The sequence below is a fragment of the Lingula anatina genome, chromosome 2 (assembly GCF_051362555.1).
Source record: "Lingula anatina isolate TDL-2025a chromosome 2, LinAna3.0, whole genome shotgun sequence".
Taxonomy (NCBI): Eukaryota; Metazoa; Brachiopoda; class Lingulata; order Lingulida; family Lingulidae; genus Lingula; species Lingula anatina.
Genome location: NC_141768.1, coordinates 41,541,288 through 41,555,815, shown reverse-complemented (window position 1 = coordinate 41,555,815; position 14,528 = coordinate 41,541,288). Strand labels below are relative to the sequence as shown.

The following is a 14,528-nucleotide window of genomic DNA, read 5'->3' as shown; positions in this document are numbered from 1 at the left end:
ATTTTTAAAAGATTAAAATTCTGTTTTGAGAAAATTCTGATTTTCATATACTGATCTCTCTTTAAACATGAAAATCCCTCAATATCCGCCACTGGTTTTGGTTTAAGCAAGCTCCTATTAGAAGAGGAAATCATTACAAAACGTTCAAACGTGTAAAATCAATTGCGACGATGCGCATTTTGAGAAAAAAAAACATATTTGGCAAATAATTTTCTGCAACGAAGATACTTTTTTGTCTGCTGAACGTGTTTTACAGGTGGTATGACAGGGGTAGACCTAGGATTTGATGGGGGCCCGTTTTTTTTACGAATAACAGGCCTCAGATTCGAAGCGTGGTGGGTCCGGGGCCCGCTGAATGACCCCAGAACACATTTTGGTGTTTTGGAGGGCAAACGGTGTTATTTTGAGGGTTAAGATCTAAAAATCATCTGGTCAAAATTCTAATTGCAAGACGGGAACATTGGTGTGATTGTTTTCAGAAACCGAAGGGGGGTCAGGACCTCCCTGACCTCCCCCTCTAAATCTGCCACTGACCTTTAACGGAATTTCTTTATTATTGAACATTCATCCCCCACTCCTTATTTAGTCCAGGCTATTCCTAAACTGTACCCATACAACAGTTTCTTTACTTGTAATACCCAGCAATCCTTATCGTTTTCTGCCATATTATACTGCCACATGTCACACGATTTAATAAACCTATTTTCAGATACTTTCATAAGCTCGAGTTAGTACTTAAACATGAAGCCATTTATAAAGTGACGGCAATATTACTCCAAATCAGTTCGAATGTACTCAGCAAGTAAGTAACAGACATAAAATACTGGTGATAAGGTTACATTATTTTCCAAGAAAGCCATTTCTGTAGCATGTACATGTCATTATTTAAAATGACTTCGCAAAGGATTTTTACGACATTTCTCTGGGGCATGTTACTTTTTTTCGAAATAAAAGTAACAACACGACAAAAAAATTACTCGAAATTAATACGCAAATAGTGTTTGGATGATCGTGTGATATTAAGGCTTAAAATAAATTTAACAACATTTTGAAATGGTCACTTACATGTATATAACTCTTGTCCCAATACTTAATTTTGACTGCGTGATGAGCACGCAAAGAAAGCTTGTTTATGTTAGTCGGGGACAAATCCCACGCACGGACGTTTTCTTTAACCATGCCGGTGCGGCGTCTCCTATAACTTATACGGGGCACATGCATGCCTTCATCACAGTATGCCATACAGTATAGTTTTCCTCTCTATACCATGAATGTGTTATCTGACCAGAGGGACTCATTGTATGTGGATAGGTTACAAGGATATATGTCACAACTTGTCTCCACTGGCGCAATATTCCCCAACACCCATGCACGATGCCCTGTTATGATAATATTATTGGTATTCTAAACAGATGTAACCGGTAAAAAATCATGTGGCGGGTTCAATGCATAGGTCCGATGTTTTTACTCTGATGATTGACAATAATTAAAGAATGAAATAAAGACATACGCTCTGAAAACTATTCTGCACTTGTCGTAGTATACATGTACCTCTCTGTCGTGATATATTATAAAGTGTTTATCGTATGACTAATAATAATTGTATCATTCTTCATTTTTCTACTGGAATATTACCTGCTACATTTAAGTAGCGCTTAGTCGTGTTTTGAAAATAAATCATTTTTCAGAACTTCCCTTATCTTTTCATCTTATATGACACAGAAAAAAACAACTTGAAAAATATCATCCCACGCTCAAAAAGGGAAGTATAGTCTGTCTGAATGATGAGTAACGCGGCTTACATATATTTTCAGTTAGTGTCAGGCAATTGGTGCGCGCATGCGCTTCGTGCAGCCAACAGTCTTTTCCAAGAGAAGTGTATCACTTAGATGCTACACCTGGCTCGTCGTTCGTTTCAGACTATAGCGGATAATGTAACCGTAACAGTTTGAATAAGGAATAGCCAACTTAAGTTCCGGTTAACAATCCCGCGTCTTGGGAGGCATCTAAGGTAGGTATACATGAAGGAAATATTACGTTAAAATACACATAGCTGCAGTATAAATAGCATATGCGTCATACACTGTGCATTTTACATGCACTAGTTGTAAATAAAACCGTTTTGCCCGTAATATCCAAAAGGTTACGTAGAGACAAGGATATTTGTCATCTTTTCATGTATTTCTAAATATAGATTTCAATTCTTGAGTCAGGGCAGACTGAGATGCACCTTTGGTGTGAAATGATCCATTTATAAATCATGAACGTGTCATGTGTTTTCCCTGAGGAAAATATCAATAAGTACACAAACATAAACATGCACTGGCACAAGGCAAGGCAAGACATCCAATCCCAAGTCTATATATATATATACTCAAATTTTAAAATTGAAAATATCCTCTAGATATACCGGGTATACATGTTAATGTTTATATAAGTGATAAAATGTTTAAGGCCCAAATAAAAATTGACAGAAAAATATACGGACTTGACTCATTTGTATGTAGAGTTGAAATTGTTTTATTGTAAATTATATTATTCGACCCCATTCCTCGATAAACCTGTAAACATTGGATGGTCTACCTGTTCATTCTTAATGTCAGATTTAAAATAACGAATATAAACCTGCAAGGTGTATGGGAATAATGTGGCTGCTAAGTGCAGCGTTTATTTTACGTCGAAAAAACAAACATTGCTCATTCTACGTACTAGCCTAATACTCCCTTCGCAAACATTAGAGTCTTCTCTTGAGTTATGGAGAATGAGATGTAATCTTACTTAGAAGGTTAATCATTACAAGCAAGGTAGATAGTGTTTCTCTTTCTACTAGTAAATATGAACATATAAATTTCTTTCGTGCATATGTACAACTTCAACACAATGAGTTCCAAATTTTAATTAAATTATTATTATTATTATTATTATTATAACATAAGCCACGAAGATCAGTATATTATAAATACCAGATTCAGTTTCATAGTTCACACGCATGTCCCACTCGCCCACTATCCCTCACGCAACGATATGAAGTCTTCACGTACGCACGATATTTAAGATCAAAAAGCGACCTAAAATACAAAGTTCAACATACACTGTTCTCATGAACTGATGTGGTTTTATAGTCAAATTCAAGGGGTCGGTGGTTTGACATTCTGTGCACTGGGGAGTCGCCCCCCCCCCCCCCCCCCATTCTCTCTCTCTCTCTCTCTCTCTCTCTCTCTCTCTTCGACCGAGCAGGTTTATCCCCGCCTCCCCTCCCCCCCCAATGTCATAGGGGTTCTTATAATAAAAGTGATTTCCCTATGGACTCTGAACTTACAACAAGGCTCACAGTTAAGTACATTTACCATGGCACGTCCAGCTGTAAGTGTCTTATATATAATGTATATTATAACTGTTGATATAACGCAGAGCCTGATAGACCGCTCTACTTTCTAAATATATAACCGATGAACGTTATCAATCAGGATACATGCGTTCTCACTGACATGTGATATTCTTGACACATGTATATTTAAAATATGATAAGGTGTTCGTCAAGCGCTTAATCTGCAACATTTGCTTTGTCGGTTAAATCCCTGCGGAAATCCAGCATACAGGTACTAGTATATGCGGATGGTTTATCTGGTGCTCATTTACCATGTTGTTGTGTAAGAGAACAATAGTGATACAAATTTCGGCTTTTTGTTTGCCTAACTGAAGTTCTTTTATTTGATCAGTCATCCTCAATTCATGATCATCCATTTATTTTTTCTTTTATTCTCATTTTCCAGGATTTTGTACTTAAGCAACAACCAAAGAGTGGACTTTAAAAATGGCAACAAGCAGCCTGGACCAGTCCCTGAATACTGCGCTCACCTGTTCGGTATGTTTGGACCTTTATAAAGACCCCAGAACTCTACCATGTCAGCATATCTTCTGTCTGGCATGTCTTAGCGGCATTATGAAAGCGGACAGGTCAGTTTGTTGTCCAATTTGTAGAAAGATAGTCAAAGTGGGACCCAGGGGTACAGCTAGCTTGCCAAAAAGTTTACTGGCGGCGGGACTCGTTGGAAACCTTCAAGGGCGTCCTGTTACTCACCCCGCATCAAGAAATGCCCCAGAAAACCAGTGGAGAAGAAGACGGTGCCAAAAGCACCCGGCGGAAGAGATTTCTCTGTTCTGCAGAAAAGACAGCGCCCTGATTTGTTTGCAATGTCTGGCACTAGGACACAAAAAACATAAATTTACGACAGTCAAGGAAGCTGCCGCTGACAGGCGCACTTCCCTTTACAAGTGTCTTTCAGATATACTGCCATTAGCCACAGCTTATGACAAAGCACACGAAGAACTCGAGGACATAATAAGCACGTGCCAAAATGAAAAAGATTCCATAAGTCAACAAATCAACAACAAAGTTGAAAGTTTGTGCAGTTTAATTAGGAAACAAGGAGACGATTTGCTAAAGACTGTTGATGAAATATATGCACATGAAATGGAGCCGTTTTTCACTGGAAGAGCATTGATCAACAGGATCCGTGACCGCATAAAAGACACACGACAAAGCGGGGAAGACTCAATTAAAAATGACTCAGATTTAGACTTTATAGAGCATCAGCCTCAACTATGTAGTGACCTCATTAAACTAAAAAAGGAAACAATCTTGCCTCCATCAACTGCCAAAGGATTTAAAGTTACCTTCGTGCCAAAAGTTTTGAAGAGTTTCGATGAAGAACCGACCACCGCTGGGTTGAGACGAAAGGTTTCGCCCAAGAAAACCTACACAACAACGAACCTTGAAAAAGAAAGTAATAATCTAACAGGTAAACTCGTTCTCAGTAAGCCGTCCTCTTTAAAGGCTTGGATGGATAGTGCTTCACATGCAGTCCCATTTGCAAGTCTACAAAGGCCACACAGCATAGGTGGAATGCTAGATATTCTTGGCCACAAAGAGGATGAACAACAATTAGCAAGTGAAGACATTGCGTCTACCTCAAGCACCCCAATGCGACGAGCGCAAAGCGTTTCCGCCGTACGCAGGGTGCAAGACACTAGACATGGGGACGTTACACAAAGGCAAACCAGTCAAATGCCAATCGATGAATTTGTAGCTGCGTATATTGATACAAGGAATAGCAGTGCCGGATGCTCCCAAACGCCAAATGCTCCAGAGTCAGATGAATAAGATTTTGGTACATTCCAGTAGATATCGGATATCTGAAGGGCTGATTCTGTTTTAATGCTAAGTCGTTAACAGCATTGCGGGCGTCTCCTCTCTGTTGGCCCACAGCGGATACATTTTGTTAAATGGTGGGTGGGTCGATGGGGGTTTTACCGCAAGGACGATTTTTGTGTCTCACCTCGCTTGGCAGTTACACGGTACTAGATACGAGGACAATTATACCTTATGATATATAGTGCACAAGAACGGAAACATTCCCTGACTTAGTTTCCTATTGCATAGATTTTAAACTTTGTTGGGGGCGGAGAGATTTAAAGTGGGAAACACGTACCTCCAAATCTAAGCACGTAACTGTTGTTATACCTTAATATAAGTCGATATATATATAGTACCTAATGTTAAGTCGACAGTTTAACTACAGTTAAAAACCAGTGACAATTGATACAGGTGTCTCTGTCTTTTATAAAAAGAAAAAAATTCCGGGTGCTGCCTTTTTGCAGTACCTGCAGTCCCTTCATGTACCCCTTTTTGATGGCTACACCTAGCATTCGTATTAAAACTATCGATTAGACATAACGATATTGGTGTCACCATGTTTGTTTCACACTCATGTGGACCTATGTCTGATTAAATCATGACAAACAGCACTTTTCATATAGATCTGTGTCAGTGAGCTATTTACGATGATTAATGCCCTGATAAATGCCTGATCCAGTTATATGCCTTATGAATACGTGAATACCCTAAATGACCATGTTGTAAATAATGCAAAATCACATCAGCCGATTTAAATGCTTGCGACAGAAGTCTTTTTAACTCAAATGTATACCTTCACATGTGTAACGCGCTTAATTTAAAGATTGCTTCAATAGATTTACGCGAAAATTATACTGTAAAACCGGGTCTGCATCTGGAGTGAGACGACACGTTTCAAAAATGTAATTGCTGTAGATGTGAAAACAATCGCATTTGTCTCAGCCACGATTTGAAGTACTGGAGGAAATTATGCTGAATCGTGGTACACCACAAACTGTCATGTTCGTGATTATTTTCCAAACAGTTTTTAAAGTTTACACATGTAATAAATTAAGGAATGTGCTTAAAGGAACGTGATTTGAAGCATTTTTGTCCCACAAAAATCTTCACTTTGTCCAGTGAGCACACTGACACAACAAGTTTTGTCAGTCTCTTAATGAATCTCCCTGTGCACTCCGGAACAACTGCAGCATTCAGTAAAAAGGCACGTCGACCAATGAACTATCTGAAATATATATTTTATTTTATTTTATTTTATTTTGTATATGCTGGTACGAATGAACTAACGTTATTTTATAAACGAATTCAGTGGGAACAATAGGTGGTTTGACCTTCCTCAATGGACTTTAAACAAGGTTAACTGATAGGTGCTCCTATCATGGCACGTCTAACTGTTAGTGTACTATTTTTATATATTATAAATTTCGATATAATGTGCTGCCTGATAGACCGCTCTGCTTTCTGTACATAGCAGATAAACGTTACTAATCTATGGGGATAAGTTATAAACTGTATACATGCCTTCTAACTGACGTGATATTGTGTATAAAGTTCAAATACGATAAGGTTTTTGGAAAGCGTTAATCTATATCATGCTGCTTTGCCGGTTAAATCCTTGCGCTTATCCAGCATACATGCAACAGTTTAATCAGGTGCTCATTTACAATGTTTTTGTGTAAGAGAACAATGCAGGGCTTCTTGTTTGCTTATCGGAATTTTTGTTTGTTTATTTGTTTGTTCGTTGGTTTAGTCATCCTCAATTCATCCCTTTTATAATCTTCTTTTATTATCATTTTCCAGGATTTTTTTTTACCAAAGCTTGACTAAAGAGTTGACTCAGAATGGCAACAAGTAGCCTGGACCAGACCCTAAATACTGCGCTCACCTGCCCAGTATGTCTGGAACTTTACGACGACCCGAGAACTCTACCATGTCAGCATATCTTCTGTTTGGCATGTCTTAGCGGCATTATGAGGGGGGACAGGTCAGTTTGTTGTCCAATTTGTAGAGAGATAGTCAAAGTGGGACCCAGGGGTACAGCTAGCTTGCCAAGAAGTTTTCTGGCGGCGGGGCTCGTTGGGGACCTTATAGAGCGTCCTGTAAGTCACGCCGCATCAGGGCATGTCCAAGAGGATCAAAGGGAGATAAAGCGATGCCAAGAGCACCCTACGGAAGAGATTGTTCTGTTTTGTAGAGAAGAAGGCACCCCGATTTGTTTAAAGTGTTTGGCACAAGGACACGAAAATCATAGATTTACAACAGTAAAAGAAGTTGCTGCGGAGAGGCGCATTTCTCTTGACAACTGTCTTTCAGATATATCGCCATTGGCCATAGCTTATGACAAAGCACACGAAGAGCTCGAGGACATTATAAGCACGTGCCAAAATGAAAAAGATTCCATAAGCCAACAAATCACCAACAAAGTTGAAAGTTTGTGTAGTTTAATTAGGAAACAAGGAGACGATTTGCTAAAGAACGTTGATGAAATATATGCAGATGAAATGGAGCCGTTTTTCACCGGAAGAGAATTGATCAATAGAATCCGAGACCGTATTGGAAACGCACGTCAAAGCGGGGAGGACTCAATTGAAAATGACTCAGATTTAGACTTTATTGAACATCAACCTCAACTATTTAGTGACCTCATAAAACTAAAAAAGGAAACAATCTTGCCTCCATCAACTGCCAAAGGATTTAAAGTTACCTTCGTGCCAAAAGTTGTGAGGAGTTTCGATTTGGAACCGAGAACCGCTGGGTTAAGACGAAAGGTTTCGCCCAAGAAAACCTATACAACAACGAACCTGGAAAATGAAAGTAATAATCTAACAGGTAAACTTGTTCTCAGTAAGCCGTCCTCTTTAAAAACTTGGATGGATAGTGCTTCACATGCAGTCCCATTTGTTCGGGTACGAAAACCACATAGCATAGCTGAAATGCTAGATATACTCGGCGACAAGGGGAATTTACAACCATTAGCAAATGAAGACATTGCGTCTACCTCAGCCACCGCTATGCGACGATCGCAAAGCGCTTCCGCCTTACTCACCGAGCAAGACAGTGAGCATCACGACTCTACAGAAAGACGAACCAGTCAAATGCCAATCGATGAATTTTTAGCCGCTTATATTCATACAAGGGATATCAGCGTCGGGTTCTCACAAACACCAAATGCTCCAGAGTCAGATGAATCATGGTCAGATGGATAGGAATTTTGTACATTCCAGTAAATAATTAATATCTGAAGAGCTGATTCTGATTTTAGAGCCAATGCATTAGCCACAAGCAAATTTTGCTGAGGTGGTTTAGTGGGTAGGGGACAAGGACGATTTTCTTCCTCGCTTTGCTTGACAGATACAAGGTATACATGTATCAAATAGTTGAAGAGAGCAATTATTAATTGCATGTATTTCATATTCAGAGTTGACATTTAATGGAATATTTTTTCCAAATCATTTTTCTTTTATTTTTTTCCCTACTTTTCCGACTTATGAGCGAAAACAAGGGTTTACTTGATTTTTTTTCAATGTCAGTGAAATTGGCAGGGAAATTTGCATTTTGGTCAGAGAAAACTGAATTTCAAAAAAAAAAAAAAAAAAAAAATCAGGGAAAAGTCAGGAAGAAATAAAATTTTAGGAAGATTTTCATATTTTCTAGGGCTATGGCAGTCTTCCAGCAGTATAAATTAGCTATACTCTCTGACTAAATTTATCAGTAAGATTTTATCTATGTTAAACTTTGATATATGAATGTTTGTTCATTGTTATAAATCATGATAAGAATTGGTTTAAATAAGATAATTAAACAATTATGAGTGAATAGGACGGTTGTAAGGGATGTGAAGGCAGAAAAACTATGTGGTATTGGTCAATGAAAAACAGGATTTGGTCAGTGATAAGTCAATGAAAAATCAGGGAATTTTAAGAATGACGTGATTTCTTCTTAAGTCAACTGCTAATATTTAGATAGTTTTTACCTCCAAAATTCGATGTCTAGCAGGACATCTTTTTCAGGGAACTATCTCAATATTATCTGTTGACTGAAGAAAAATATCACATCATTCTTATAACATAACACAGCTGATGAAATTCTTCTCTGTCGGGGAATTTTATTTGCTCAACTAACTGGCAACCCTGTAGTAGCATGGAAGGAAAGTCGAAAGATATAATGAATTCTGATTAGAATAGATTTGATGATATTATATACATACATGTATTCTGGTGAGATAAGATACTCTGTATGAACAAATCATAAAAGATGCATTAAAGCAGGTCATTGTCAAACACCCCTTACCATATGGTGCTTTATTTAACATAGCGCAGTTGAGAAGGTATAACAATTATTTCATTATTATTGCAAATTTTGATAGAAGTTTAAGGTAAACAACATTGGAAGATGAAAAAAATTAAATTCATATACATAGATATATATATATACAATGTATAGCCAAAATTACTTTTCTCTAGACCCCCCCCCCCCCTCTTATCTTTCATTTTCAAACATCAAGACCCCATTTATTTCTGCTTTAAAAAATCCACCCCTGCAACTTATTTATCCGTTTTGGTATGTCTAAAATGTTTATTAAAGCTGTCTAATACACATAACGGTATTGGTGTTATCATGCTTGCTTCATCATTTTAAATATAGATCTGTCTCACTGAAGTAATGGTGACTAATATCCTGATAAAAGAGTGAATGATTCATTTATATTCCTTATGAATAACCTAAAAAGGCAGGTTATTAACAATGCAAATTTATTCATCTGCCGATTTTAGAAAAATACTTGCGACTGAAGTCTTTTAAACTCAAATGTGTACCTGCACATGTGTGACACGCTTAATTTAAATAATGATATTAAATTCTACTTGAAAAATAATGCCGTATGGCCGGTGTAACAGGAATGGAAGTTCGCTAAGAGACGTAGTACGCTATCCATTACTTTGTACATAGCTGACATTCGTCCCTTATACTAACCCCAATACTCCAACTAACCCAAACCTGTACTAATATCATATGGGAGCCCGGACTATTATTCCAAAGACTTGCAGTTACACCGGTTACATGCATGCAACTGGCGGTAAAATTACGCTTTCTAAACATGTAATTGCTGTAGATATGAAAATAATCGCATTTGTCTCAACCACTCTTAGAGGTAGGCCCAAGTGGGGAAATGCTTTTACACAACGCACTATACTAGATAATAATGTAATTATATTCCAGACATCAGATACTGCACTTTAATGAACATGACTTTGAAATGAATGCATTGAATCTGGATGTTCCGTGAATTTGAATGTTCATTTTGGGCACTGAAACAAGTTTTGTCACTCTCATGTTGAATCTCGCCGTGTTCTCTGGGACAACTACTGCATCCAGTTAACAGTTTCATCGCTCAAAACACTATCTGGTGGCACAAACACAATTTGTAATTTTCCTTTTTAATTTTTTTTTTTACTTTGCGCCCGTTGAGGATTATATCTTATCCATAACGCGACATTCGATATTTCACAGAGTATCGCTTTTATATTATTTAATATATTAAGTAGTTGATATTAAAACAATACCAAGCATCTATTCAATCTCATCGAATATTACATATATTCAATCCACTTTTTGAGGTGTATATAACATAGTATCGCTTTTATTATTACATATAAATAGTTGATGTTAAAAAATAACGGGCATCTGGCCTCGATTTCAGTTGGTACTAAATAACCCGGGAATTATGCATACGCACAACAAGACCTGCAACTTTTTCCAAAACAATAATCACCCTTCTACAGGCATAAAGACACTCTCTTCGTACACTTTAATTGTCATCGGGCAACTAAATCATGTTGACGAACATACGAGTACTCCTTACCAGGGCCACAAGTTTATTCACTTGATTTTCACATTTTTCGCGAGCTTATTCTTTGTTTATTTCTTCACTTGTTTCAGATTTTCTGAAAGAGCTTCACATCCCAGTTGGTTCCTATAAGATAGTAAAGCGATCAGAGAAGGATTTCTTTCCACCCAACCCTCCACCCCCGTCGCATCATTGTTCGGTTCTATGGTATAGAGATGGTGACTTTGGCTGTTATGAATACAAAAATAGGCTGTTTGTTGTCTAGTAGAATACTGTTTAGGCAATGAAGTCGCCCGTTTGTGGTTGAAATGTACAGTAATGCCCTAAGAATATTTCCAAATAACAAATATGCCACCTACACCCATCCTGTTTTTACTCGTCGTTTGTTTCGTATCGCAATAAATCCAACAATAAATAACAAATTACCATCATAAATGACGAATCTGTTGCGCATATAGACCAGATTTCGTGACAATAGGGTAAATGAGGATAAAGGTCAGAGCCTACCACAGCCGTGAGACAGGTAGCTCAGCTTACAACTCTTGTTTGCGCGAGCCTTTCTTCTGTTCCTATCAATGGCCCCATGATGGGATAACGTTTATTTCTTCTGGCAGTGTTAACTAGGTGTTTTACTGTCACGTTTATTAGGCTCCAGCCATTAGCGAGTATCGATTATTCTTGCGCTGATATAAGTCAGATTAACAAAATGATTTGTTTGTACATTGCATGTAAAACCTCTAGGTGTGACGTCTTCTCAGGCAAAAATATTGCTGTATCACTGTGTCTAATATGTCCCAGTCGCCATTCATTGAATTTAGATTGTACATGAAGTGTTTGGAAAAAACGTACTGTTTTCCAACGTCAGTGTTATATCATTTCGTAAATGGAACTATCCTTTAATACATTAATTTAAGAATAGCAATAAAATTGGCTATGGCTACTTCCTTAGATGTATTTGGATTTTTTTAACCCATTAAAAAAAATGAGAAACGTTATATAGGCAAATTCAATTCAAATCTTGAATATGTCTTTGCCAGTTTTTTCCAAATATTTACACTTTATTTCTTCCTCATCAGTGTATGTTCCTCGAGTAACTTCTGTACGCACTTAGTTCAATTGTAGATAGATTGCAACCCCACTAATCATATATACAGACTTGACATTTAATATGGAATATTTTTTCCAAATCATTTTTCATCAGTTTTTTTCCTATTTTACTGACTGATAAATGAAAATAAGGATTAAAATCGTGTTCTAATAACTTTTAATTATCTCTTTGATGTCATTGTGACATCAGTTCATTAATGGAATTCGCCAGAGAAGCAAACAAAAACACATTGCCTTTTCTACTTCATACGGCAACCATTAAATGAGATATTTTAGATCTCCATATTTTCCAAATTATTGTCTGTAAAAGAGTTACACGCTCCACAAAGGACCCTCATGTCAATGTCTAGTCACAGTAACAGTCGCTGTTACGCCTGACCTCTTCTGGCTGCTACCAGCGCTCTCAAGCGGCAAGGCATTCCTTGGGATATGTTTTTAGAGTTCAATCTGGAATAACATTCCAGGCATCGGTCGAAATCTGTCCAATTTGGCCCAGTTTTGTTGTAGGACATGTAGACCATTCATTTGGTGAGTAATGGCCTACCCACATATTGTCTACGTGGTTCAAATATGGCGTTTTTGATGACCAAGGTAGCTGTTCATTCCCTTGGTTCTCTAAGTAATCTGTTATTAAAAGTGCTCTGTGTGAACTGGCAATTCCACCCTACAACCTAAAATTGTTCTTAAGATGCCCCCTATCAAATGATAGTCAAGTGGTTCCCAGGTTATTCCTTTATTTAATCTGGTTCAGGTTTTCGTCGATGACTGCCATTGGTGTTTTGGCACCAATGTGGTATCCACTTCAAATACTGACGCTGTTAATGACCTAAGTCACTTTAGAGGCGGCACACACCTCGTCGTTGGCCTCTTCTGGATGTCTGTAAACTCTGTTTTGACTAGTTGAGCGGTACAGGTGAAATCTGACCTCAATAAAGAAAGCCACGAGGTTTCAGTGTTCAACCCAGAAACGGTCATGGTCCTTAATTCATTAGAGAAACATACAACGATGTTTTGCTGTTTACAGTGGGTTCCTCGGAGGTCGTCTGGTATTCTAACCTGCAAAAACCAGTTTGGTGTTCGCTAAGGGACTTGAAAAATGCGTTTTGGTGGCAATTTACCCCTCATTCTGAACGGACTGGGTGGTTTTTGTTTAGTTGCAACGGCATATCCTGAAAGACAGTGGGTCCTGTACTCTGGCGGTAAGATTTTAATACATTGGGTGTGGCCTTTATGTAGGTACATCAGTCTGGGCATTACTCTATAAAACTGTGCGGACCGTTTCGTTTGGCGCAATTAACTGTCTGGCAATGTCTGTCTTTTTCGCGCCATTTTGCCACAGATTAACAAACTTGCAAAGCACTGCATAGCTCATTTTACACACTGCAAAACTGACCACTTGCATGCAAAATTTCAAATTCTTCTATGCAGTAGTTGCCGACATATGGATACTTTTTTGACAGAACCGTGCTTTGCCAAAGCCAAGCTTTGACCTGCCCAAAGGAGCACTACCCAATTAAATTACTTCATATTACATAATGCAGCAGAGTAACAAACCTGGTATTCAGTTTGTTGGAAGCGACACAACTGACTACACACTTCTCCATTCACATATCTTATATGAGATATTAGTATTTTGAAAAAAGAACGCATTTCTACCTAGGCACACCTTCGAAACTGAAATATTCCATATTAAATGTCAAGTCTGTATATTATATATTTCTAGTTGTTTTGTAATAAGATTTCGCAATTTATTTGACCGACTGTATATACCTTTAAATGCGCCTTAATAGCTGTAATCCAATTGGGGTTTGAGATTGCATTTTAAGCACTGTATTTTATCATGATCGAGATTTATACAATGCATCTAATGGACACCGCGATCTTTCCTACATTTTCCAATGGACGAACTTGACTGATTTACTACATGATATCTACCTTTGCTGTCTCCGTGCCAAGTGGCAAACAAAACCACCTGTCGCCGTTTTTCATACAGATTGTGGCTTTCCAGGCATCTGCCTCCATCATAAAATCAATAATCGTAGATTGTAAGATTTACTAAATCGTTGGTCTAAATAAACAAGAGAGTGTATAAAGTGCGTTTGTCCGCAGCGTTGACTTGCCTTTATTAATTTTCTCATTGCCCCAGCAAGGTATTTATTTATTTATGAGCCATTTCCGACATTTAGATAATTCTTTCAAATGGCCCCCCGTTTTTGTATTAAAACGTTTTTACAATCAATAGCGTGCTTTACACCAAGAACACTTGGTTAAATATTTTATTTCCTTTTTTCTAAATTGTTTCGCTACCATTTTTTTTTTTTTTTTTTGGGGGGGGGGGGTCACCGTCTGATTCTTGAAAAATGCACATAAACACAGTAA

General features: G+C 37.8%; 2 protein-coding genes across 2 annotated transcripts; both read left to right on the top strand.

Annotated features, from left to right (window-relative positions):
• Positions 1–1,827: 1,827 nt before the first annotated feature.
• On the top strand, positions 1,828–5,603 carry LOC106166502 (tripartite motif-containing protein 59-like). Its single transcript, XM_013545079.2, has 2 exons — positions 1,828–2,011; positions 3,774–5,603. The coding sequence occupies exon 2, from the start codon at positions 3,815–3,817 to the stop codon at positions 5,162–5,164; it is 1,350 nt and encodes a 449-aa protein (XP_013400533.2). The 5' UTR covers positions 1,828–2,011; positions 3,774–3,814; the 3' UTR covers positions 5,165–5,603.
• Positions 5,604–6,919: 1,316 nt separating this feature from the next.
• Positions 6,920–9,479, top strand: LOC106166503 (tripartite motif-containing protein 59-like). Its single transcript, XM_013545081.2, has one exon. The coding sequence runs from the start codon at positions 7,039–7,041 to the stop codon at positions 8,401–8,403; it is 1,365 nt and encodes a 454-aa protein (XP_013400535.2). The 5' UTR covers positions 6,920–7,038; the 3' UTR covers positions 8,404–9,479.
• The last annotated feature ends 5,049 nt before the right edge of the window (positions 9,480–14,528 follow it).

Coding starts and splice junctions, on each gene's coding strand:
- LOC106166502 (XM_013545079.2), top strand. CDS start 3,815: ATGGCAACAAGCAGCCTGGACCAGTCCCTGAATACTGCGCTCACCTGT.
- LOC106166503 (XM_013545081.2), top strand. CDS start 7,039: ATGGCAACAAGTAGCCTGGACCAGACCCTAAATACTGCGCTCACCTGC.